At 46.6% G+C, this 26,347-nt stretch overlaps 1 protein-coding gene across 2 annotated transcripts in view; it reads left to right on the top strand.

Annotated features, from left to right (window-relative positions):
* The first annotated feature begins 487 nt into the window (after positions 1-487).
* The window catches only part of CACNA2D2 (calcium voltage-gated channel auxiliary subunit alpha2delta 2), a 224,223-nt gene continuing 198,363 nt past the window's right edge, over positions 488-26,347 (top strand). The window contains exons 1-2 of one of the 2 annotated variants that reach the window (XM_074152097.1): positions 488-612; positions 25,728-25,809. In XM_074152097.1, the coding sequence (XP_074008198.1) occupies positions 488-612; positions 25,728-25,809 (207 nt within the window). Of the gene's footprint in view, positions 613-25,727; positions 25,810-26,347 lie in introns of those variants that run through there. The other variant, XM_074152098.1, reaches the window with a different exon arrangement.

The raw sequence follows: 26,347 nt of genomic DNA, 5'->3' as shown, positions 1-26,347 counted from the left end.
CCTCACCCCCCCCGCCCCGCCGGCGGGGGCCAGACGCCGGGCTAGAGAGGGGATGGGGGCTGGCGGCGGGATGCCGCGGCCGGGTCGCTCCAGCCCGGTGCCCGCCGGTACCTCCCCGGTGCGGACCGGCGGGGCCGGAGCCGGGGGAACCGGCGGAGGGGGCGCATGCGCGGCGGCGGCGGGGCGGCGGGGGCCGGAGCGGCGCGGGGGGCCGGAGGGAGGGAGGCGGGCGGGCGGGGAGGAGGCTGGGCCGGGCCGGGCCGGCTGCCTGCCCGCCTATTTGAGGGAAAGTAGCGGTTGGCGGGCGCTCAGTGCCGGCCGCCGCGGAGAGGCAGCGGGGCGAGCGGCCGCCGGTGGGTGCCCGCTAGCCGGCGCGGCGCTGCCCCCCCTGCCGAGGACTGCCGCGCTCGTCGCACCAGTGGCGGCGGGGGGAGCCGCCCCGCGGGGCCGCCTCTGCCCCTATCCCCGCCGCGCCGTTAATGGAAACATGGCGATGGCGGCTCCGACCGGCAGCGCGGCGCCCGTCGCCCCGGCCCTCTGCGGCCACCTGGCCCTGCTGCTGCTCCTCGCCGCCCCCGCCGCCCACGGCTACAGCTTCCCCCAGCAGCACACGTAAGTGCCGCCGCCCCGGCCGGGACAACCCCCCCCCCCACCCCCCCCTCCAAGCCCCGCGGCTCGGCCCCGCCGCCGTGGCGCATCGCGGGGCCGCCCCGGGGCCTGCCGGCGCCGCGCCGGGGAGCGGCAGCGGCGGGGCCGCGGCGGGCGCTGCCGGTGCCGCCGGTACCCGCGCCGTGCGGTGCCGGTGCGGCGCCGGATGCGGTCGGGCGCGGGGGTCCCCCTGCCCCGCTCCCTGCCGGCCGCCGGAGCGGCGGGGCGAAGAACGGACCCAAAGTTGCTCGGAAAGCACAAACTTCCCCGGCGGGTGCCGGTGTGCAGGGCGGCTACCGAAGCGTTAATGTGGCGAGAGGGGGGGAAAGGCGAAAGAGGACTTTTTTTTTTTTTTTTTTTTTTATCTCCCTCCCCTTCGTTTCAAGCACACGTTATGGTACCCACAACCGGCCGTACCCACCGGAGTTGGAGCATAAACTAGTAATAAATGGATAGTTCCACAGGCTATCCGAGCTGGCGGGTCGTCCTCTCCTTCCCTTTGGACCGGCAGAAATGGGCTGGAATCTATTGAAAGAGAAAGTCGGAAAGCAGCTCCTTTGGGTGAGGGGGTGGGGGACTGGAGAGTCGCTGCAGGAAGGATATAAATAGATTTTTATATATTTTTTTTTCTTTTTGGAAGAAAGCGAGCATTTGGGAAGTTAATGTTTGGGAATATTTGCTAACACATTCGGCTCTCTGGCATACCGTGATAACCCCAAAGCCCTGTCCCTCTCCACACAGCCATGCGAAATCTTGCCGAGATGTATTTTAAGAGGCTGTCATCTCTGTTATGAAATGCTGAGGTTTGTTGACACAAAAGTGGAAAAAAAAAATAATAAAAATCCAGACGATTCAAAGTAAAGGCTGACAGTGTCCTTACAGTCTGCGTTTCTGAAGGTGGGGGAGAGATTTCAATGACATAGAGTTAATAATAGCAGTGTTGCCCTTAACTTTGTGCTGCCCCAGTGGATGTGCACTGCTTTATGTCACAATTTACTTGTCAGTTTTGATTTGCTTAAGAATAGAAATACATTATATATATATGCCATAGGGAGTATTTTTGAGAGCCTTTTAGATTAACATCTTTGATCTCAAAGTACATTTTTACAGACATGTAGTCAGGCCTTCTGAAAAGAAGGCTTATCGGCAGAAGAAACAGCGTTGTTTATTTGGGAGAGCTGTAGCTTACCGTGGTAATATCTGGCTTCACTGAAGGCACAGTTTTTTGCACTCCTTGTTTATTCAGAAATACTTCCCATTCAGACAGATTCTTCCTGAATTCTTTTGGGTCTTGTATCCATATTTCTAAATATCTTTGACCTTTGGGAGCCGATGGGTTCTCTTTTCTTGCTGTCACGTAAATACAGGAATTCTTCAGAATAAGATCCTGAGAAATGTCTACCTACAGGGGGAGGAGAGGAAAGGGAACGTGCCAGTTCTCGTCCAAGTACGCCAGCCTTATGGCCTGATCCAGCATTGCTCTCACATGAATAAGCTTTACTTCCATGAGAATCCCTAGAGAAGTAAAGGGCATTATGTACTTGGTGAAGCACAGATAAAGTTTGTGGGATGTTTTTGATATTTCAGCAGTTTTCCAGGGGTTGTAAGTTGTTGCTTTCTCCTCTAAAATTGGCAACGCAGAATTGTGTTATAGAATAAATCTCTTCTGGGTACCAGTTTACAAGTCAGGACTGTGTTTTCTTTCTAACTGCAGGAAGTTTTATAAGACGGTTGCTATACCAGGAGAGACATACTCAAGAGAGGCGTATAATTTGTAAATAATGCATTGGCCTTCCCTCACCCAGAGTGATTATTATCTATATTGTTCTAATAAACTGTGCCAGCTTTCTAGCTAAAGCAGTTTTATTCCAGATAATTTGGTGGGGTTTACTAGGATAGATTTCGTTAGCTCTGGTGTTCTCTTATCAGTGGTCTCATCAGAGTGGGCCTGATCCTGTACTGAGAGAAGAAAGATGAGTAGAAACTGAACCCAGTGGTAAAGATTGATAATTTACTGCAAATGTGAAGGAATGGTCCTGAAAGGCCACTAATTCTTAGTGCCTCTGGAGGGAAGTAATTCTCTCTGGCTGCATCCAGAGAAGAGACACAGAAGGGATGCAAGACCTCAGCCTGACCTGGTATCTTCCTGTTCGTTGTATTCCCCTTATGACCGGCTTTGTGAATTCGGAGAAGACAAGAGTCACGAATGGATATTGGATGATGATGCACAATTGCTGGGCAGTAGGTTAATGCTGTAACATGTGGGCCGAAATGCCTTGCGAGCTCTGCCCTAGGGCTGCCGTGATTGTTTCTCGGGAAGGAAATATTTAATGGGAGTAAAGAGTGCAATGGTAGCTGGCACCAAGGCTTGAATGACACTCTTTAATTGACTATTTCCCCTGAGTAGCTCCCTGACTGCACCCTCCTTGTTTTTAAAGACATTGGATATAACTTAAATCTTTTTGGGAGGTTTGTTGGTCAGAAGCTGAGTTGAGCTGAAGAGATGGAATGTTAAATTCTTCCTGTTACAAACCAGTTTTCTCCTACTTTTGACAATGTGCCCATGTAACAACGGTGAATGATTTGGAGCATTGATTAGAAACCTTGTTTGTCTTTGGAGGTTTTCTCTGTAAATCACTTAAGCCATCTTTCACTATAGGACTCTCAAAAATGAGGCTGCTTTTTCAAGCAGCCTCAGAATTGTTTCATTCTGACAGGCAGCAGACCGAATGATTAGGATATTTTGCCTAAGGGGGGGAAAAGAAGGAAAATAATGAAGGATTTTTAAATTTATTTCTTTTTATTATTTTTGGTTACAATTGTATTAATTATCATCAGTGATTCTGTGTGTTGATTCTTGGTTCCGTCCCTGATAAATCGCTGGTGTTCCACATTATCTCTCTCCTCCCGGGTAGCATGGTTTTAATCATCTTATGCTGAGCTAAGGAAGGCTCGGCTCAGCCAGTTGTCCAAAGGGGAATTTCTCATTGAGATTTAAAAAGCAAAATCCCAGATTGGAACAAACCCACTGGGGCGGGCGCGTTAGGTGATGTCCACTGACTGACAAGGCTCCTTTTAGGAATGGTCACGTACAAGAATGCGCATCTGTGTGGTCAACGGGATTAATGGCTGTGGAAAGAAAGGCTGTTGGTTGCAGTTAATTTTTATTTTTAATAGTGCGCAGAGGGATTCCTGTGGCAGCACGGTAACAACCTCTGCTTGAATTTCTGAGAGATTTGGTATTATGTGATTGAAAGCCTGGTCAATCAGGGGAGTCCTGCACCTGCATTGCCATCGCCTCCCGTTAGTGGGGATTTTGTGCATGTGAACATGCTGGGGAATGTGGCTGCCAGCGCTGCCGCCCAGGAGTAGAACAACCCCCCCCTCTTGAGTTTGCAGAAAGGCTTTTTGTCACTTGGACTTGAAAGAAAATTACCATCTGCTAGAGGGTGGCGAGCCATTTGCTTCTTGTGAGGAAGCAGGTGTGTGCAGAATTGCTGCGCGTCCGCTGGGGAGGCTTGGCTTCATCGCTGCTCTGCAGGGCATCTCCGACCAGCCAGCCAGAGGACAAAGGCATGTCTGCAGGGGAAAGTGCCAGCCTGGGGACTGGGGTCCGCTCCTGCCTCTCTGGCATGAGATTTAGCACTTGTCAGATGCAGACAGTAGTTTTGGGCAGCGAGCTGGAGGTGTTCCCAGTGTTTCTGTGGGATAGTCAACAGTGAAGACTCCTGCTGAGAGCAATAAGGCCTAATAGGTGCCCATCACCACTGGAAGGTAGTCTCGAGGCTGCCTCTACCAAATTAATTGCTTCCTTTTAGCAGGTTTTGATTTGTACTTGTGTTATTTCACCCCAAATGAGGTTAATGATGCTGGTAGCGATGGCACATCTGGGCTAGCAGGGCTTGAAATAAATAACTCTATTAGGACTGGATGCTTTAGGGTTTGTGGGATGCCACGTAGAGGAAGCTCCTTCTCTTGTTCTACTGCCTACCCGCTGTGCAGTCAGAAAATCTCTTCCAGTTACGGTTTTGATGCTTGGGAAGGGAACTTGTCTGGAAAGGCGCAGAGAAGAAGTGGGGAGATGGCCCTGCTTGTCTTGTGCTACACTCGGCTGAGCAGAGAGACAGCTCCCTGGGAGGGCAATCTACCCCAGTGAGTGACTGACAGATAACATCGCGCCATCCCTGCGAGGGCTGAGCAGCCTCCATGAGAGGTGGTACCCAGTGGAGGCACAAACATCCAGTGGTCCCTGCAACAGCCCCACATGGGCTGTGCATCAGTGGCAGAATCCGCTTGGGGTGTGCAGAGGCACCCTGAACTGCCCAGAGGTAAAAGAATAGCCCCAGGGAGAGGACCAAATGTTTTTTTTTTTTGTTTTTAAAAGTCATTTGCAATATTTCTTTGGCATTTAAAAAGAGAATAAAAATCTCCATTCCTGTTACCGTTCCTGAATGCTTCCTGCTTGGGTCTCTTCATGGGGAAAGGGCAGGCATCACAGAGCAGGGTATGACTGCTCTCTTGCCTGGCCTTGTGACACCTCAACCCCATGCCCTGCCTGCAGTGATCCCCTTCAAGATTGTGGTTTCAACTGTATCCATTGAAAAATTGTTAATTTAAATTCTCTCGGGAGGGCATGTGTGTTCCCACCGAAATCAATAAGGCTCCTGCGCGGAGACCTGAGGGTAGAAATGGGCTTGTGCTTGGCATTTGACAAGCACAATTCATTGTAAAGAAGCTTTGTGTGTGTTGTATGCATGTGTGCAGTAGCCCCTTAAAAGCTGAAGGTGGTTACACAGGGTCTAAATGGAAACCTGAAAATTTATCCTTGAACGAGCTTCCTGGTGTTTGGCTTCAAAAGCCATCAGAAAGGCTCTTGAGGGCTTAAGTGCTGGGGCATCTGCACACTGTAACATTGTACGTGTGCACAAACCGTACGATTTAGACAATGCTTTTTTCAGCCAATGAAATAGTCAAGTGGGATGAAATAAAAGAAAAAGTCATTACCAAGCAAAATACTTGAGTGAAATATTCAGCAAGAAAGGACAGTATCTGAATGTTTCGATATTTACTTTTCCAGGAGCCTCTTGAAAGCAAGATGTGTTTTGTTAGCAAAATTATTTTTTCCTCTCTGAGGTGCTGGTAGTACTTTGTTGTTTTAGAGCTGTTCCTGTAATCAAGCCCTCATCCTCAAGTTTATTATTGTTGGGTTGCATGGGGATTGGGGTTGTACAAACTGTTGTTCTTGGAGAGTTGGTTTGTATCAACAAGCTATTGGCGTGGTTTTCTTTAGCCTGAATCATTTGATCTTTCAGAGGATGCAGGTGGATTTTCTTCGTAACTTTGACAGTCGTCCTACAACCCTCCCAGTTCTGTCTCAGCCGTTATCTTTTGGTCATAAATATCATAAGGAATAAAAGGTATTTACCCAGAACAAAGGATTAATTCTTCAGCTGTGAAGCAGAGTGTTTCTCGCATTGACTGATGTGCGAGGGATCAGGATATGTAGCCAGATCAGCTTGTGACAGGTGAAAAGGCTGCTGGACAAGAGACACAAGGATCTGAGTGGCAGTCAGACCAGACAAAGGTTGCGTGGTCTGTGGTTTCTGTATCTGTTCATTAACTCTGTGCAAGGTCGTTATTCTTGCCTGTGATTAGGCTACTATGCCGCCTCCTGGGAAGCTGCTTCTCAGTGTGACAGGGACAGTGCAGGAGCTGTTGTAGATCCACACCTTCTCCCAGGACCACCTGAGACTGCCTTTCAGGAGAACCAGCATCAGGCCACGTCCCCTCGCTTCTAGTTGAGGCTGAGAACTCCAGAGGAGGTAATTGCTGATAGCAATCAGATTGGGTGCTAAATAGGGATATAAACCATTTAGTGCAATAGCTCTGATGATGATAAAGCCTTGGGCGCAGTTGCCAAAACAGAAGTTGAGTTTGCATATCTCTAATGAGCCAAGTGCCTTTGTGCGGTAACACTACTGAAGTGCGTGAAGTTAAACCCAAGGAGTACGGGATGTAACATGATTTCTAGCTCTGATTTGTGTCAAAAGTCTCTCAAGTTCTTGCAGTGAAAAGGAGATCTTTAATAAGAGTGAGTCTCCTATCCCTTCCGCGATCATGATCCTTCTTTCATTGCCCACAGAGGGTGGGAATGGAACTGCTCTTTCTATGGACTAGGCTGGAGCTACTTTTGCACCAGTGGGTATCTCATCTCTTATGAATCCAGGGAAGCCCTGGGCAGACTGTGGATTTCCTTGGGGTCTGCTGGTGCCAAAACTGTTCTGCTACCCTGTCCCTGCTGACACTTGGGGAATTCGTGAATCAACATGGGTTGTGCCTACAGTGAGTTTGTGTATCACTGTGATAGAAAACCCGGAGTGATGGATTACAGAAGGCACATTCATTTACCTGACAAAGGTTGTCTATCTGGAATTATTTATGAGCCTTCACAGCACACTAGTAAATTTTGTAAAAGCAATGGAGCCCTGGTAATGTGAGCCTCTTCACTGCAGCGTCCGTAGTAGAGCTTTCCTGAGAAGGTATAGGAGGTGGGGGTTGGAGGAGGAGGAGGAAGAAATAGGCAGTGAGCGGAGGGATAGAGAGAGACTGCTGTTTTCATGTGCAGATGATGAGGTGTGCAGAGCAATGAAGTGCGAATTAGTTAGATCATGCTGTGCATTGGAGCAAAAATCTGTGTAGTGTTAGAAAGCAACTTATGCTTCAGGGGAGGGTGGTGGTGGGGGAAGGATGGGGACTACAAACACAAGGACAGAGAAGGATGAAAATCTCATGACCAAAATGCTGGCAGCTTCCCATCTGTAGGAATGTTATTTGCCGGGGTAGTTTCTTTAAAGTATATACTACTTTTGGCGAGGTTTCCATATCTGAGTTTGACCAAATGAAGGATCAGGCCAGATTTGGCGAGAATTTTCTGTTTGGCGGCTGGAAGGCTTGTGAGCGTGCAGAGCGTGTGGCTGTGGATCGGAGGGGTTTGCCCAGGGTAACCTGGAAGATGTGTGGCCCGCAGGAGCATCAAGGTGGTGTTATCCAACAGGGAGGGTGAGGGCAATAAGAGTCTGAGTCCCAGCGGCAGCGTGTCGGCTTCCCTCGGTCCCTGCTGGAACACCATTTCGGAGCTAAAAATCCACAGGCAGCAGGCATGGTGCGGGTTCGGTGTAGCTGCCACCGCATACCTGATTTGTTGATAAATAGAGCCTCCCCCACGCTTTCAGGTTTTCAAGCCTCTTGGCCTTCCAAGCAAAAACAAAGTTACCCCTTAAACTGTTAAATTGGTGGAAAGAATTGGGAAAGAGTGTTGTATCCATCTCCATTGAAGTGACAAATGAGGATATGATTCTCCTTACAAATACCAATGCCTTTCAGCTCGGAACAGAGCTGGGTCCTGAAACTTTTCTCGCAAGCTACCAGTCTGTTTGCTGTCAGTCTGTTTCTTCTCCAGTGGGTGCTTAATATCCTTCAGTCCAGAAGAAGCTGGTATCCAAAGTCTGAGTTCACTTTTATCCAAATAAGAAAACAAACACAAAAAAAGGGCATACTTTAAAATATTTTTCGGAGACGACCTTGTATAAGCCACTTAACTTCAAAAATGCATAAAGCTCTTACTGATTTAATTTCTGTTGAACCAGAGATATTCTTGTGTTTGAATTCTCATCTCTATTGAATTTTATGTAATAATATCTCTTTATTGTGGTCAGTGAACGCTTTCTCTACAATATGACACAGTGAGGGTCATGAATGCAGTGCCTTGTTTGAATTTCTAACGTATGGTGGGTTTCACAGTTGGGTTTTTGGCAGCTGTAACGTGGGCACCAAAATAGAGACAGACTTAAGCCAAGCGAAGAACCTAATATTCAGCTTTATCAGGTGTTGAAGATTGAGTCAGATTCTGAGCCGTGAGTGGTTGAACGTCTTTTTATTGCTCCATAACGAATGCAGTAGACCCAGGAGGAGCCAAAGTACCATTTCCTCATGTCTGAGGTAGTCTTATAAATTAGAGGTCTCTACTAAGCATTCACTGTAGTGTCACATTCTTGAGATGAACAGGGGGAAAGAAAAATAATGTATTGTGTGGGTTCGTGTGCTTCCAGGACCTCTACAGGGGGAGGGATGCCTGTTGCCCAGGTAAAAGTAAACCTTCTGCAGCAGCATGTCATGCATACCAGGGGGAAGAAGGGTGGAAGAAACAGCATTTAATTATTCAAGACCCGCAAGCTGAAAAGAGTTTCAGGACAGTGAGCTAGGTGTGCGCTGCAGCTTCATGGGCACTCTGCTTTCCCTTCCTCCCCTGCCTGCTCTGGGAGGGAGGGTAGATTACATGACTATGGGGGGAAAAAAAAAAATTAATAAAGAATCAATATTTTTCTTTTCATGCAGCTCTTGTTTTTTATTTATTCTGTTTTTGTTTGCTGAGAAATCTTAATAATGCTCAATTGGTGACCAAACTGATGACATTGTTTTGCCTCCCACAGAATGACAGCACTTCCAAGAGCACAGACCAAAAGAGCATCAGCCCAAAAGGGGCCCCTCTGCGCAGGCAGGGATGTTTTCACACCCTTCCTTGGCTGTGTGCTGTGGGACTGCTCGTGATTGAGCCATTCTGCCTGATGTTGGATTTGTTACGATGCAGAAGAATTTGCTATTTTCAGTCTTTCCTGCTGTACTCTGTTGCAGCTATGTTGGGTTTAAAAGCTGAAAAATGTCAAAAATATTTGTGAGATACCGGGCCAAATCCACCCCGACGTAATGATGCCGTGGGATTATGCCGGGGACAACTTTCAGGCCTTTGTCTTTTAACTTGAGTATCATGGTGGTTGCAGTTGCTTCTGATGTGATTTTTATTGTGAGATGGAGAAAAGAAATGCATCTAACACATCTACTCTCTGCTCGTGCTTTGGTCCCAGTTTCTAAATAACCCCATTTAGCACCTGCCTGCCTGTTTGACCCTGCAACGAAAATGTTGTGTTGGCATTTCTGACATCAATACTGCCTTTTTACCCATCATCTTAAGGCTAAATTGAACCCTTCTGTGTCACTTGCTTCTCACTATGTTTATTTGTTTTGATCTAGTCTTTACTTTAGAGAAAAATCAAACCAGCTCTGTCTCACTCCTACCGCCTGCTGGGGGCTGGGGCTCTCTTTCATGAGAAGTGACTCCTTCCACAGATGAACCTCATGCCCTCAACTTCCCCTGCTTCCCTGCACTCCCTGCCTGGATGTGAGGATGGAGGAGCCAGGTACAAACAGGCTCCGACAGCTGTGTCTTGGCATGAGGTCTCACTTCACCCTGGTGGCTGTGGAGAGAGCTCCTGCCTTTACCCCCCACCTCTTACAGCCCTGTCCTGACACAGCCCTGCTGGTGCCGTGTTTGCTCGAGCACATGCTGCTGTGTGGCAATCTTCTTCTCCTGCCTTTCTTCTCTTGACACCACTCCAAGTGGAGCCCTGTGCTGAAAGCATTGCTGGTTTGTTCAGTTTGTGAATGTGATTATGTGTGCTGAAAGCGGCCTTTTTTTATTTTGTAAGGGCCACTTAATAAATGCCATTTATTTGGTGACTATTAGGCAACTGAGCACATGGCTGTCTTCGCATTGGGAAGTGGCTGCCAGACCCTGTCCTGTTCTTGGGAGTCACAGCTGGCTGGTGGAAGAGTGGGCTTACCACTTCCCAGAGAAAAAAAGACGACGTGGGGTTTTCATGGTAGTTTGCAAAGTAGTTGACAATCCTTCTTAGTTAAGTCTACATATTGCTGTGTTTGTGCTGTTTCAGTTATTATTAGATCCCACAAGGTAGCATGAGGATTCTTGTATGTGGAGTTTCTTCCAGAGAAGACCAAGCAGCTGCAGAAATGAAAGGTTTAGTAAGTGGTACCTGCCCTTCTTAGAGGAATATCAGAGTGACTGCAGTGTGGTGGTGAGCTGAAAAGTGACCTGCTATGGGTGAGATGCTCCAGCTGTTCCATTACCCGAGGCCCATGTTGGGGCTACAAGTAATGCATATACCTGCAGTTTCTCCACTTAACAACATATGCCCCGTGTTGGATGAAGGATTCATCCCTAAAGCCTGGTGCTTCAGGGTGGAGTTGGTGGTGAGAGCACCGACTCATCCCTCATTAGAGCGGCCAATTTGCAGTACTGGGTGAACTGCGGTTTGTTGAAATGTTCTGAAGTTTGTGAAGTTCAGTGCACAACAGTCCAGATCCTGCGACCAAAGCAAAGATTATTCCAAGAATATAGTACTTTTCCCCTAACTTTCCACATAAAACTAACCTTGCTTCCTCATTTAGCTTGGCTACAATATTTAATACAATGTCATTCCATTTTTTTCTACTGCTGTGATGTTCAGGTTTAATATTTATCTTCTAATAGTTTCTGAATAGCAGAGTGTTTGCATTACTGGCAGTGACATATAGTTAATCTTGAGCACAGATAGCTGTGAGGAGTCCAGACAGACTTCAGCCCTTGGTGGCATGCTTGTAAGTAAGGGAGTTAGCTTGGAAATTGTTGTTAAAATTGCTGCTGTGTTAATTTTGCTGTGATGCCACAGGTTCTGGCAGTATGTGGGTTAGCAAGATGCTCGTGGCTGAGAATGAGGGCAGATTCTCACTTTGGAAGAGTCTCAGCAAAGACCTTGTCTTACACCTTTGCTTTGAGGAGATTTACACTGAGGAATTTGGCCCATTTTCCCATTGCCAGGCCTATCTTCCAGGTGTTCTCTTATCCCCGATTGATCTTCTGGCCTACTTTCTATCCACTATGCATTAAAAGGTGACCAACCTGTCAGTCTTGGAGCAAAGCTTGTGTGCCTCAGGCTTGCTCCCTGGGGAGACAAGTAATTCTTTCATGGTGCCCTTGGGATTGTCCCCCCTCCCTGTTGCCGTATGAGCGTCTTGTTCTGTTCTTGGTCTTCTGCTCCTTATAACATTTTTTTTTTTACATGCGCTTTGTAATAGCACTTGTGCTTCCCTGTTGCTCGTTTTGCTGATGGAACTAAGGCTTCAGAGCCTCCAATATGTCAGCGGTGGAGCAGGAAATGCAACCCACATCACGTAATTCCTCCTCTGTTCCTCCAGATGAATCCATGGTCTTTGTTTCAGGATAAATATTTCTTTGCTAGGTACTAACAAGACATCAGATTAATCTGCAAGAACAGAAATGTGGCCAGGAGGATTTGGATTCCAGGGTCTCTGTCCCTTTGGTGTTGGGGGAGCGGGAAACGTCCTTGTGGAGGAAAAGCTTCTCTGAAGGACACTATTCTCTGGCAAATGCCTGGAAGTCAAAGCTTGGGCAGTGCTGTTCTCTGTACAATCAGGTGAAGGGCAAAAGGGCTTGCTGCCGAGTGCTTAGCGCTCTCAGGACTGGGCTTTTGCAAATTAAATGGGTGCCCTCTGCTGCGTAAGCCCTATGTTGGCTGCTTGTGCCATGTAAATTATGGTCAGGCACCTTTCCCAAGAAATGCTCTCTTTAAAATTGCATTTTTGTGCTGATGATGCACTCATTTAGAATTGGATCTCTCATGCTCATTGCCTCCTTGTGGCAAGCGCTCATCAGTGGGACCAGTTACTGGGGAAACTGTGGGGCAGTAGCTCCTGACCATCCCTCGGATGTTTATCCCCTCGGACGGTACCTGAGATACCATCTGAACATTTCCCACTCCCTGTGTGTGTCTCAGAAATTCTAGAGGCCATTAAGCTGGGTAATTTACATGCTTCTTGAGCCTGAGCCTAGGGAAATATATTTCACAGGTAATTTCAAATCTCTTGGTGTGTGGAAGAAGTCATTATTCTAAATAGAAAGGGGCTGGTGATGTCACGGGCCCCATTGAGAGGACCACATTAGAGACCAGAATTTTTCTCTCTTACAGAAGGAGTCCGAGGCATTATATTCATCAGGTTTTTTGGATGTCAGATGTCTTCATTTTAATGTCGATACTAATTTGAAAAGCAGAAGACACAATTATCTTGTAATCTTAGATTTTAGCTACATGTGAGTGTGTTGTGTGTGAGGGTTGGGAGGAGACCTACTCTGGGGTATCCACAGGTGTGCCAGTTTCCTCCTTTGGTGTTCAAGTGCTGCCTTCCAAGGGCAAACATCAAATTTAGTGTCAGGAGGATGAGTTGTAGTTCTGACTTTGCTCACAAAAGCCTGTCTGGATTTGAGACTACTTCTTCACCTTTGTAGCTCCATTCTCCCCTCCTGAAAAAAATGGAAAATATTTTTTTCAGACCTATTAGGACAGTTATTTGACAGTTTGATGTTGATCGGTCCCTTCAAAAGGATGTTTGATGGGCTGTTGCACTATCTGTGCCTTAATTGTGATATTGCAATGGTGAGGGAATGTGGACAGTAGCTATGATGATTGTGAAGCAAGGTTGCACTGCTGGTTTATTAGATTGAGGCATCTTGGTGAGGAAAGGGACACATCTGTGCTTGGGCTCTAGTAGAGTTTCCCGGTGATCCTCCCTTTTGAAAGGGAAGGCAGCTTGCTGCGGAGCGGTGCTCTCTTCCAGCAGGAGGAGCTCCCAAGGTGCTTGGCACAGTGTCCTCATTCCTAAAGATGCTCCAGCACAGCATCCTGCTTCCACATGGCCCTCCGGGACTGGAGGTACATCCTTTCAAGTGTGAAAAGCTGGATGCGGCTGGAGATGGGGAAACTGAGCCTGATGGGCCAATGTCCTGAGCACGTAGAGCAAATTCTGTAGTACCTTCTGAGTATTCCCAGTGTGGTTCGTCACCTCCATTTCCACAGGGTTGTCTCCTTTTCAAAGGAAAGGTTGTATGTATCTGTTATTCCCCTGTGAAGGGAGCTGCGTTTGTCCCAGCTGCATGGAAAGAGAAGGTGACCTGTGAAAGCTGACGGTTTCATCCCTGTTGCTGTAGTGCTCTGGGTGATGTAGCAACACTGGGACAAAACCGAACTGGGCTTCATGTTTCCACTATCCCTGCCTCGGAGCATGTCTGGATGCCACCTTACAACAGGAGAGGTCTTGCAGACAGCTTTTGGATGTGTATCACAGAGTAGTGAGGTAATGGCATAAAATGCAGTAAACTATTATTTATTTTTTTTAGTGCTCTCCACCCCCACCCCTTTTTTCTTTGCTGAAAGGGACTGACACAATGAAGAGCTTCTGCAACCGAAGGCAACTGCATATGAAATAACAGGGTTCTGGGTGTTCGGCTGGTGAGAGATGCAATGAGTGAGCATCGCTAAGTGCTTTATAATAACAATGATTACAACGCTCTCTTAGGAGCCAGGAATCTCTCAGGTAGCGGGATGGTGGGGAGAGGGATTGTTTAAGGTGGGGGGTTTAACTAGATAGACATCTAGTGACAGTGACACCCCGAAAACCCCCGAGGAATGTTGCATATGACGCTGTGACAGGCTACTCCAAAAACGCTGGGAGACTTGAATTAACATGGTTAGAAGCTGAAGAATGATGGCAATGACTGCCCCTAAATAGCTCTTGTAGCAGGAGGTCTTTGTGGCAGAAGTTAATGATATCTTTTCTTTGTAAGGATAGAAGTGGTAGACACAAATTCAGCAGAGGTCTGAGTAGTCAGTAGTCCTCTATCAGGCTCCTTAATATGGCTTGTGTTTCAATCATTGTGTGCCTCGTCTGTTTCTCATCAGCTGAAAATCTGCAGTGGGAAGGGTGGATGCTGAAAGCAGTCCTCCAGTGTCCTGTGGCTTGTAAGAGTTACCCAATGTGCCATTTTCAGCTTGGTCATGTTTGTGACCATAGTACTCTCCATAGTAGTAGTATTCTCCACGCTGCTCTCTGTAGTAGCATGACTTTTCCTGGCACTAGGAGCATCATTGGGTGTAGTACCTTGTGTGAACAAGAGCGCATTGGGAAGCTCTTTCTTGTTGGGGGCTCTAGTCAATGCTTTATGTCCTGATTGCTGCTATGGCATAACGTCTCTCCCTCACCCTTTAAACAGCACACTAGAGAAATGAGAGATGACTACAGTGTATGCATTCAAAACTCAGTTCCAGCCACCAGAACGTGGCGTTCCTTTATCATGCTTTGCCCCATATCTTGACCAGACTCTTTACGCGAATGACCCAAGAAAGGGGGACTGTTTTGCTTTATCCAGTATCTTACTATTTGCATAGCCGGGAGGTGGTTGCTGTGAACTTTCCTAAAGTCTTGCAAGAGCCTGCATTAGCTTGGATAGTCCTGGTGTTTCTCAATGATACAGGAGCATGGGGCAACTCATAGCATCGAATCACAAAGTTGTTTGTATAGGCTTTAGATGAGTGTTCCGGTGGCATGATACAGAAACACTACCTGGAATGTCGTCTTCTAGCCATCTAGCCTGATGTACTCAAGTGACAGCTTCCTTATTTCTCCAGGCTGTGAAAAAAGCGCTCCCATCTCCAACCAAAAGTCCAGATCCTGCAAGGTGTGGCTGTTCTTCTGGGGTGGTTCAGCCTTCCATCTGGTGATGAGGATTTACTGGAATGAACAAGAAGATGCTACGATCTATCCTACTTCTGTCTAGCTCCCACGAGAGTCATGAATTATACACAGAATAAACAAATAACCTGATATGTCTGTCATTATATCATAAAGGACTTTAATAATTCATGCAGCTTGCAAAATCCTTACTAAGACCTACCCTCCGTAACCTTATCTTTGCAGTGGGGGATGGGATCTCTTCAGCCTCTACTCAGATTGCATCTGTAAAACAGAAGGAGTCAGCGAGGAGGAAGGTTTTATCATAAAACTTCATCTGTATAATGGGCTGCAAAGCGGCGTGCAAGAGTTATCAGCCATTGGGGTCTCCAGGGGTGCTGAAAATGACAAGTGGCTGCACTGGGGGAAATTTATGCAGGTAGCGTGCTTCATAAAACTGACACCTATTTATTAATTCATTGTGTTTCAAGTCCGGATTTGTGACAGGCTTTGACATCAGGAGCCCAGTTCTAATCCTGTAATATGAGAGTGCCAACCTGGTGGAACCCACAGACATCTCTTACTCCTGATGCGCATCAGCAAGTGTGCCCCAGAAATCTAGTTTCAAGATCTAAAATAAGAGCAGTGCTTTCCAAAAAGCAGGGAGGCTAAGGCACTAGGTTAGCTTTGGCTCCAAACAAAACAGTTAATTGATTAGGGCAGCACATCGCTGGTATCGCTGGTACAGCTCCAGTAATGGTAGGCATTGCCTTTGACTTACTTTGCTTGTGTTACTGAATTTCACTGAATTTTTTTAGAGTTGGAAGGGACCATAAAGATCATCTAGTCCAACTCCCCTGCCGAAGCAGGATTGCCCAGAGCATGTCAGAGCATGTTACTCAGGACTGCATCCAGGCAGGTCTTGAAAATCTCCAGAGACGGGGACTCCACAACCTCCCTGGGCAGCCTGTTCCAGTGCTCTGTCACCCTCACCGTAAAGAAGTTTCTTCTCATATTTGAGTGGAACCTCCTATGTTCCAGCTTGTGCCCGTTGCCCCTCGTCCTTTCACTGGCAACCACTGAAAAGAGTCTGGCTCCCTCCTCCTTCAACCCACTCTTCAGATACTTATAAGCATTGATAAGGTCTCCCCTCAGCCTTCTCTTCTCCAGGCTAAAGAGTGCCAGCTCTCTCAGCCTTTCTTCATAAGGGAGATGCTCCAATCCTTGAGTCATCTTCGTTGCCGTTCACTGGACTCTTTCCAGTAGTTCCCTGTCCCTCTTGAATTGGGGAGCCCAGAACTGGATGCAGTATTCCAGTTGTGGCCTCACCAGTGCAGAGTAGAGGGGGAGAATGACTTCCCTCGACCTACTAGCCACACTCTTCCCTATGCAGCCCAGGATTCCGTTGGCCTTCCTGGCCACAAGAGCACACTGCTTGCTCATTGTCATTTTGCTGTCTACCAGGACCCCCAGATCTTTCTCTTCAGAACTTGTCTCCAGCAGGTCCACACCTAACCTGTATTGGTGCCTAACATTCTTCTTCCCCAGGTGCAGGACCCTACACTTTTCCCTGTTGAACCTCATGAGATTCTTCCTTGCCCAGCTCTCCAGCCTGTCCAGGTCTCGCTGGATGGCAGCACGGCCCTCTGGGGTGTCAGCCACCCCTCCCAGTTTGGTGTCATCAGCAAACTTGCTGAGGATACACTCTGTCCCCTCGTCCAGGTCGCTGATGAATATGTTGAACAGGACTGGACCAAGTATTGACCCCTGGGGGACACCACTGGTTACAGGCCTCCAGCTTGAACCTGCTCCATTATTACCCTTTGGGTCCTGTCACACAGCCAGTTATCAGTCCACCTCACTGTCCCCTCATCCAGCCCACACTTCCTTAGTTTCCCAATGAGGATGTTATGGGAGACAGTGTCAAAAGCCTTGCTGAAGTCAAGGTAGATGACATCTGCTGCCCTCCCCTCATCCAACCAACCAGTTATGGCATCATAGAAAGCTATCAGATTGGTCAAACATGATTTACCCTTGGTAAACCCATGTTGCCCACTTCCAATAACCCCCTGCTCTTCAACTTGTTTGGAGATGACATCCAGAATGAGTCTCTCCATTACCTTCCCAGGGACGGAGGTGAGACTAACTGGTCTGTAGTTCCCAGGGTCCTCCTTCTTGCCCTTTTTGAAGACTGGAGTGATGTTGGCCTTCCTCCAGTCTTCAGGCACCTCTCCTGTTCTCCATGACCTTTCAAAGATGATAGAGAGTGGCCCAGTGATAGCATCTGCCAGCTCTCTCAGCACTGGTGGGTGCATCCCATCAGGGCCCATGGACTTATGAGTGTCCAGTTTGGCCAAGTGGTCCCGAACCTGGTCCTCCTCTACTGGAGGAAAAACTTCCTCTCTCCATACCCTCCCCCTGGCCTCCAAGGCCAGAGATTCATGAGGGACAGCCTTAGCAGTGAAGACTGAAGAAAAGAAGGCATTCAGCAACTCCGCTTTCTCTGTGTCTTCCACCACTAGGGTGCCCATCTCATTCATCGGTGGGCCCACATTATCCCTAATCTTCCTTTTACTGTTTACATAACGGGACATTGGTAACCACGACAACCGAAAAAAACCCTTTTTGTTTTGTTTTGTTCTTAACTGTAGTGGCCAAGATGAGCTCGGCTTGAGCCTTGGCCCTTCTAATTTTCCCCCTGCATATCTTCACCGCTTCCTGGTATTTCTCCTTGCCTGCCAGGCCCCTTTTCCAAAGATCATAAACCTTCTTTTTGTTCCTGAGCTCCAGCCAAAGCTCTCTATTTAGCCAGGCTCGTCTTCTTCCCTTCCTGCTTGTTTTTTGGGATTTGGGTGTGGCTCTTTCCTGCGCTTTTAAGAGTGCCTCCTTGAAGTACGACCAGCCTTCCTGGGTTACAGTCCTGGAGTTGTGTGCTGGTGCTTCTGCCACCATCACTCGAGAGGTCGAAGTATGTGAGCCACCCATTAAAGTTCCAATTCTCAGGACCATCACATAGCAGCAGGAACAGTCGGTCTGGATCTCCAGACGTAAATGCAATAACTAATTTATTCCTGTAGTAAGGCAACCAAATTCAGATTTGCTTATACAGTTGGTAAGTGGCTTGGTTAGACTCCTGCCCTGGCAGAGGACTTCTTGCTGAGCTTGTTCTGACTCCCAGTTGAAAATAGCAAACTAGCATAACATCTCGAGGTGCCTAGTTCTGTTTGGCACTTACAGAAGTATGAGTTGGTGGCAATGTGCTGAGATCAGATTTACCCCTTAAGACTGTGAGAATTAATTCTTGCATGTTTTCAATGTATTTGGGGATCCTCATATGGAGGTGCTGCTAAATAATGCTCTTAACATCCACATATCCATCACAGGATGGCTGCATCATTGAGTGATGGCCTGAAGACGAACTCTAGGCTGATAAGGATGGGAGGAACTCGATAATGGAGTTCATGTCTGGAAGTGCCTTTTGGAAAAGCGCTGTCCTTTGCCATGTGGAAGATATTTACTGTGGTTGGTTTGCCATTTGTTCTTTTCATTGCACACATTTGATTGGAAGAATGGGGTGCCCGTGTGGGGGCCTCTTGCAGCACTGCCAGGCAAATGGACCAGCTAACACATTCAGTGACTTCTCCTTCCTCTTTCTGTTGGCAAATCATCCACCAACAGATTGCGATTTTCCTCAAACCTACACTTAGGCTTTAAATTATTCACTGAATTATCCTTTGGCCTCTAGCTCCTTTGCATATCAAATACTCCAAATCAGCTTTTTGTAAAGTTTGAAATTCAAGATATTTTGATTGGACACATAGCTCTCAAAGAATAGTTATTGTGGCTCTTTGTCATACTGGGAGGGCATTTCAAGTGGGGTTCTGCAGGGATCTGCCCTGGACCTGCTTTTGTTCGATAGTTTCATTAATAACTTAGGCAATGGAATGGGAAATATGCTTATAAAATTTGCAGGTGACACTGAGCGAGGAGGGGTTGGATGTACTTTGGAAGGCATTATCAGAATTCAAAATGATCTAGAAAAATTGAACGGTGAGCTGGATATCAGCAAAATGAAATTCAGTGAAAACAAATGCAAAGTGCTGCACTTAGGAGGGAGAAATCAAACATACAAATACAGAATAAAGAATATCGGCCTGGGTAGCAGTGTAGCAGAAAAGATCTTGGGAATTATTGTGCGTCACAAACTTTGAGTTGATGAAGTGCTGTCATAGCAGACGGGCACATTTATTCTGGAGTGCACAGTAGCGTTTTGGACAAGACTGGGGAGGTGATGTTTTCCTCCTCATACAGCACCGAGTTTGACTTTGTTGGAGAACCTGATCTCGCTTTTTGGCATGAGCCTTTGGAGATGCACGTAAACTGTAGAGAATCCAGAGCAGGGCAACAAAAAGGATGACGTGTTTAGAAAACAGTGCAAAAGAGGGAAAGCTGTAAAAAAACCCCTGAGTTTGGAGTAGAAAAATAAAGAATTGAAGGGCAAAGGATGCAAGAGAATAACGATCTCCCAGTTCTTAGGAGCTTGTTGTAAGAATTTTTCAGCATCTGCTGTAGGTGAGAAAAGTGGGAAGAGAGAAGTGAGACTTAGGGTGGATAAGAAGGGAGCTCTTTCACCACTTGGTGAAAAATGAAGTGGAAAAAGGGACGGTGGGGTTCCTGGGTTCACCTTCAGTGGAGGACTTAAGGAACAGATTAGACAATTCTTCATGTAGAGGGTTCAGGTGTTTATATGTCTCGGTGCAACTAATGGTGGAAGGGGAATTTACCAGACTTCTACTACCTGTTCTGTTTCTAGATGGAGTTAGACCTTAAATGGTTGATGCTTCTGTTTTCTGGTAGAGAAATCATATTTAAGAAACAATTTTCCCATTGCCTTGAATGTCATTATTGGTGGCAAGTTGGTGGTTACTGTTGGTTTTCCCACAGGTACCTACAAGAACACTTGTGCTCAAGAACTGTTAATGAAACACAATTTTTCTGTATAACTGTCAGTCGATTTTCCCTTCGCTTTTTGCCCAGCTCTATCTATCCTGCAGGCTGAGAAAACTCCCCAGTTATCCTTTCTCTTGTATGCTTGTTGGGGCATCAAACTGGGATCAGGATGGATCTAGTAGGGAGTTTGGCACTTGTTTTTTTTGTTGTTGTTTTTTATTATTTTTTTTTATTTCTGCAGGACATATTCTGCTGCAAAAAATGTAAAGACGAAGCAGACAAAAGATAGGACAGAAACAGGCGCAGAAAGTTGGTGTTTGAATCAAGGAGAACAAAGTAATTTAGTGACAGATCTGAATGTAGAACACATTATTCCACTACCTTTCCCCTTCATGTTTCTTGAAGATCTTCCTTGGGATATAGTTTCAGTATTAATTTGTCCCTCCCTTCCCTCCTGTAATAATGTCAAAGATGCTTTCTTATTATAAGGGAGACCAGATGGTAGAGGTGAATGGTGTCTTGACAAATATTAAGAAAAGACTAGTCCAGCAGGCAAATTTTTCCCACCCCTCCTTTATATAAACACCTGTGCACATACTTGAAATTAAAAAGGAGTCATAAAATGACAGTGTGGGAGGCTTGATAATGTCTGGAAGCACGGTCCAGTTATTTGGTTATTTTGAAGGAAACAGGTGCTCTCTGGAAGTTGTATCTTCAGGAAGAAAAAAGGCAAATTTTTTTTTTTCTTTGATGGTTAAATATTGGCTCATGTGGGGTTTTAGGTATGTAAGAAACTACAAAACCTCAGAGGGGACACGAGCATGCACGTACACACATGCACGCTTGCGCACTGACACATGTGCTATTATAGTTAAAGGATTAAGCATCTTGAAGGAATAAGCCAATTATAAGAAGTTCCTGCACAGCAAAAATTAGACAACACAGTAATTAATAACCTTATTAAATAGCAATATTTGGGCACTGAACCAAAGCGTATGAATCAGAGTGAAGCATTCTTGGCTGAACACACTGCGTGAAGTGTAGACACTTGTACAGAACACTCTCTGTGTAGAACCCAATAAGCTTTGGGGCAGTATATCTACTTAGCAAGTAGTTTTTCCTCTTGTCCTTTCATGTTTGTGTGAATCTTTCTCTTATTTTTTGGGCAAGGAAAGCAGCAAGAGAAAAAGGACGGAGGTTTTTTTTGACATCCTCTCTTGCTCGCAGCCAAACAAGCCCTCTCCTAAGGCTGCTTAAAAAAAATAAAAATGTCCTCAAGCAGAAAACTAATTCTCTTTCGTCTTCTTGTTTCCCTGTGCTTTTATGAGAGGTGGCTTGCAATGAAGCTAATATTCATTAGTAGTTTGTGTAACTGCCTTACCCATCCCTAGGTTAGACATGACGAGGTGTGACTGCAGCCTGTGAAGGGTCTGTCCCAAGCACACCAAGGGGCAGAGTGACCCTGGCCTGAGCTGCAGTGGTACGTCCTCCTGGTGCTGGCCACAGGCTGTCAGTGCGTGGCTTGTGCTGGTGACTTCTCTGCGAGTGTCTTCAGCTTCTATACAGAAGACCAGGACTCCAAGCTGCCATCTGTTGTGTGCACAAGTGTGGGAGGGTGTGGGCCAAGGACAGGCTGTCTTCTGTCTTTCCAGGCAATTCTCATTTTCTTCTGAAGCTGCACAGCTGGAGCAGTGGTGTAGCCTCATAAAGCAATGTCACCTAAAGCATGAAACGTGCCCTGACCCAAAGTCAGGGTTGCTGTGACCAGTGGTGACGCACAGGGGCCCACTGAGCAGGAGTGGGGCAGGCGGGACGCTCCGCTTCCTGGCCCTGACTGCAACAGCAGTGATTTGTCTCCTGATGTTCTGCTCATCACAGTAAATATTTTTGAAGCTCTGCTGCTTTTTTTTTTTTTTAAGCCTACTTTATTTCATCTTTAAGAAAAATCAAATATGCAAATTATGAAATCAATTAGCATTTTCGTAGTTTTCTTTGGAGAGGCAGTGATAAATGGTGTTGTGTTTTCAAAAATTATTTATGTCCCTTGTTAAATGTTGCAAAGGAGGCTGTAAAATATACAGTGGAAGGAAACAAAACCTTTTTTTTTTTTTTTTTTTTCAATGCAAGAGACCTTTAATGTGTATCCTGGTTGTGTGTGATTTATGCTTGTGCATACAATAGGGTATAGAGTAATGAGGTTGGAAGAGTCCTGTGGAGACTCCCCAGCAAAGGCAGAGCCAGCTGAGATGGTGGGTCACTGGGATGTGCTGTGCATGTCATTGCTAAAGAGGGGACAGGGGATGGTGGGGCAGCTGGGCTGCCTTGCGTGTGGTTCCTGTAGGCACAGAGCTACCAAGTGCCATCCTGAGTACTGGAGCATAAAAGTTTTCTCCTTGCCCATGTTAATTCACTACAGAGGATATTAAGTAGTACTTGCTTTAACAGGGAGGCTGCACACATGGCTCATAAAGGGGTCCTGGTGGCTTTCTGTGAGCAGCACAACATCCGTGCTCGTGGCTTCCCGGTCTGTGCATGAGCTGGTTTCTTTATGCTTTATTTGTAAATGCCATTTCACGAGAGCAGTAGGGCACTCCAGGCTGCGTGTTTTAAGGAGTTATTGCTCCTCAAGCCCTGTAACGCCACCTGAGGCGTGCAGTAATGGCCCAAGAATGCAATGACTGTCATGTCTTATTGCTTACAGCTTCCATAGGAGACATGCTTCAAAAAGAAATCTCCATGTTCATAATGGGCTATCAGTTTCTTTACCCTCTTCATCCTTGCTATGGTCGTCTTACATAAAAGTTTAAGTGTAGTGGCCGTGGGAGAGAAACAAGAGGCAGAAGGTCAACTAAGACAGAATAATAATGGGGTTTATATATTTCTTTTTTTTTTTTAAATGGTAGCTTTCAACCCAGCATATGGTAAGTGAGATGAAACGCCCAAATTCTGGGATGTGGCCCACTCTGAAGATATGGACGTCACGGACATTACCAGGGCTAGAGGGACATAGTAGTGGGTCAGATACCACTAGTAAAAGCCCTTGTGTGTATGTGTAAGGGATGTGCTATTTGGAAAACCCTCGTACTACTGCTGGCAAAAGCTCTCATATAGTCATACTACACCAAAAAAAGAAGTGGCTTCTGCTATTATGGCTTTTTTAATCTAGAAACCTGTTGTCAGCTATGCAGGAATCCCTTCCTTCACTTCTTTTGATAGTCCAATGCACTCTTTTTTCCTACAAGGCTTAGCTTTTTGTGAAACTGCTAGTCTGTAAGGTTCAGACCCAGGTATCGTAGGACTGCACAATTAAAGGGAATTGTAGTCTTTCTCATGAATGAAAAATCCAATGGCTTTTCCCTAAAATAGTAGTACTTCTTAGGGCGGAGGCAGGGGGTGGAATAAGTTTAAAATTTTATTTTCTTTTTTAAACAAATCTGCTGACTAAATTTAAATTCATTTTAAATCCCAGCCCGACTGAGCGCTCAGAGTCTCTTTTGCATATACCAACAGAGTAATACTGATGCCTCTGTCTTCCCGTATAACTTATCCTCTCTGAAGGCTTGGCTATACATGACATTTATGCGGATATGAGGAGTTGTTAATGTTGATGGATATAGCTCAAGATGGACAGTAATTCTCCCTTGCTGTGGTGGTGTAGGTGTTCCTGGAGGGAGCTGGCATGGGCAGGTGTCACTGAAATCGAGGATCTTGCACAGAGCTGGAAGTTAAGGAAAGGTGTCAGCTCCGTAAGTCCTCAGCGGGGTTTCCTTGGCCTGTGGCTGAGTATGAGCATATAATTGATTTTTTTTTTTTTTTTTTTTTTCAGTTCACTGGACAAACTGGAGGAGGGGAAAACAAACAACAATAAAAAATGCCTTGAAACACCAAAACCAAAAACTTTTTTTTAAATGAACGGTGTGTAAAAATAAATAATTCTTGGTCAAAATACTTCAGAAGATTTATGGGTAACTTTGGACAACCTGAGTAAACCTTTGATGGCAAACAAAATGTTTGACTGAAAACGGAAGGAAAAAATGAAAGAAAGCCAATCCAAAATCCCACTCAGCTCTGCTTGTGACCCGTTATCTTTATGCTGGCAGTCCCACTGAAGGCTTTGCTTTCCCTCCTTTGGCAGAAGGGTGGGTTTGCAGATGTCCTCACCCGTCTCCTTCCCTGGATGTCCCCTCCTCCCCAGCCAGGCTCCCAGGGGAGAAGAGACAGCATTACCTCTGCAGGAATGTGGGAAATAGCATAAGTTATGCTGAAAAGATTTGGCATGCGCAATTAAATCTTGTTTTCATCCACAGCCTCCTGTGTTATTAACTGGCATGAATTTTGCCTGTGTGAGTAACACGCTTCTGTCAGTCCCTCCTTCTGCCTCCTTTCGTACCCCCACCCCTCGCAAATGATGCTTTGATTCTAGTCTGCTGGTTGTCTCGGGCATCTTTCTGCTTTGATATTTCTGCCCAGCTTTTGGGCCATGCTCTGTAATTTGAAGTTTTCCACGGCCTTGCTTCTTAGCTGGGTTTCTTTGCTCCTTGATCTCCAGGAGAGCCTCTTCCATGGTTTAGCGGGTGGTGGGAGAGTGTGTGGGCTGTCTGGGGAACGTCTCTTTGCATGAGGAATGAAATCACGCTGTGAACCTAAGCTAAGAGCAAAACCTCTGAGCTGGTCTGCTCCCTCCCACCATCACTTTGCCATGATGCTGGCCTTACCTTCTACTCCTTCTGCTCCATCCCTCCTTTCTCTGGTGTAGTGTTGAGGGATGAAAGTTGCTGTGGAAAAAGCACCGATGGTGGTACCAAGTGGTGCAGAGGCAATCAAGCGTTGCTTTTCCACGTCAGATGGGAGATTTGACACTTGCGTGGCCAGCAGCCAGAGTCAGGAAATCTCATTAAAAGGACAGTCATCGAGTTCTGTGGATTTAGAAGAGGGGGGTTTTGTTGTTGTTTTAACTTGTTGTTACTGCTCTAAGTGGAAATCTGTGTTGTTGAATATATAGGAGGGGGCTGGAAGGACTGGTAGCCAGCTCCCTTACAGGGCTCAGGATGAAGGAGGTGCCACATGGCAGCTCCTGACCCTTTTTCCTGCCCCAGGAGGCAGCTCTGCCCACGGTGGACCTGGCAGAATCGGTGCCTGGCTCAGGCTGGGCTTAGCTGAAGGTGCAAAGCAGCTGAGCCCTTAGGTACTCGATGGCCTGTGCTTGGCTCCTGGCTCTGCCCAGGTCTCTCCTGCTGTGCCGCAGCAATAATCCGTAGCCGCAGTAGGACGGGCACCGCTGGTCCTGCCGTGGCTCTGTGTTTGCTCTCTGCCACAGAGCCCTGCTGAAGCAGTAAGCTGTTTTCTGTACGCCACGGCACTTCGACCTTGTTAATCACTCTGGGCTTAAATAATTATCTACTGCGACTGTTTATATAAGAAGGAAAACACAACATCAACCCCACACCTTGGTTGTACCTTTTCCCCCCTTTTCTCTCTGTGTGTGTAAATTTTGAAGTCTTCAAGTTTATAACCTGCCCCAGCTGTAATTCTCAAGGCTGCACGTTCTTGGTATTCTGCCTGTGCCCGGTGCTGCAGAAAGAGAGCAGTTAACTCAGCTGAGAGCACAGATTTCCTCCCTCTCCCTTCAATCGCCTTGCTTATCTGTGAAGTGTCAGGGCTCTGACTCTTTCTCTCCCTTTCTTTTTCTCGCTGTCTCTCTCTGTCTCTCGCAGTATGCAGTACTGGGCCAGGAGGCTGGAGCAGGAGATTGATGGAGTGATGAGGATATTTGGTGGAGTCCAACAGCTCAGAGGGGTAAGCTGTCTGTCTTTTACCTGTGCTGCCTTCCTTGTGGCAATGAATGTTCTCATCTGCAGAAATCACCTGTGTGAACACTTGCAATAAGTCACCCTCTCGGCTCACCCCATGTGCAGGGTCATGGCTGGCTGTGCTTCTGGTCGCCGGTCAATTTGACGCATTTATCGAGTGTGTGGGAGTGAGCGTGTTTTGTATCTGTCTGTCTCTCGGGCTGCATGTCACTGCTATCTGAGCATGTACCTGTGGGTTTTTTTTTTTTCTGTATGACACACTAAATGCATCTTAAATCCAACTAACCTTTCCTCCAGGGACTGAAGGTAGTTTAATTTGTGTTTTAATTTTAAACTTCTGTTGACAAAGCAGGAAATGTTCAAAGGATAATTTGACTAGCCGTTGGAAGCTCTGTGTTTTTAAATATACACTGCAAGTGAAGCTGCAGTTCTTGTTCGGCTTCTGTTTCCAAGTGCACAGAACAAAACCCTATAGTGATGCTGGCATCTGCCTCCTGCTCCCTGACTTAGCACCAAGGCTTGAG

The sequence above is a fragment of the Numenius arquata genome, chromosome 8 (assembly GCF_964106895.1).
Source record: "Numenius arquata chromosome 8, bNumArq3.hap1.1, whole genome shotgun sequence".
NCBI classification, from domain to species: domain Eukaryota; kingdom Metazoa; phylum Chordata; class Aves; order Charadriiformes; family Scolopacidae; genus Numenius; species Numenius arquata.
This window is presented reverse-complemented; position numbering and strand designations above follow the sequence as displayed.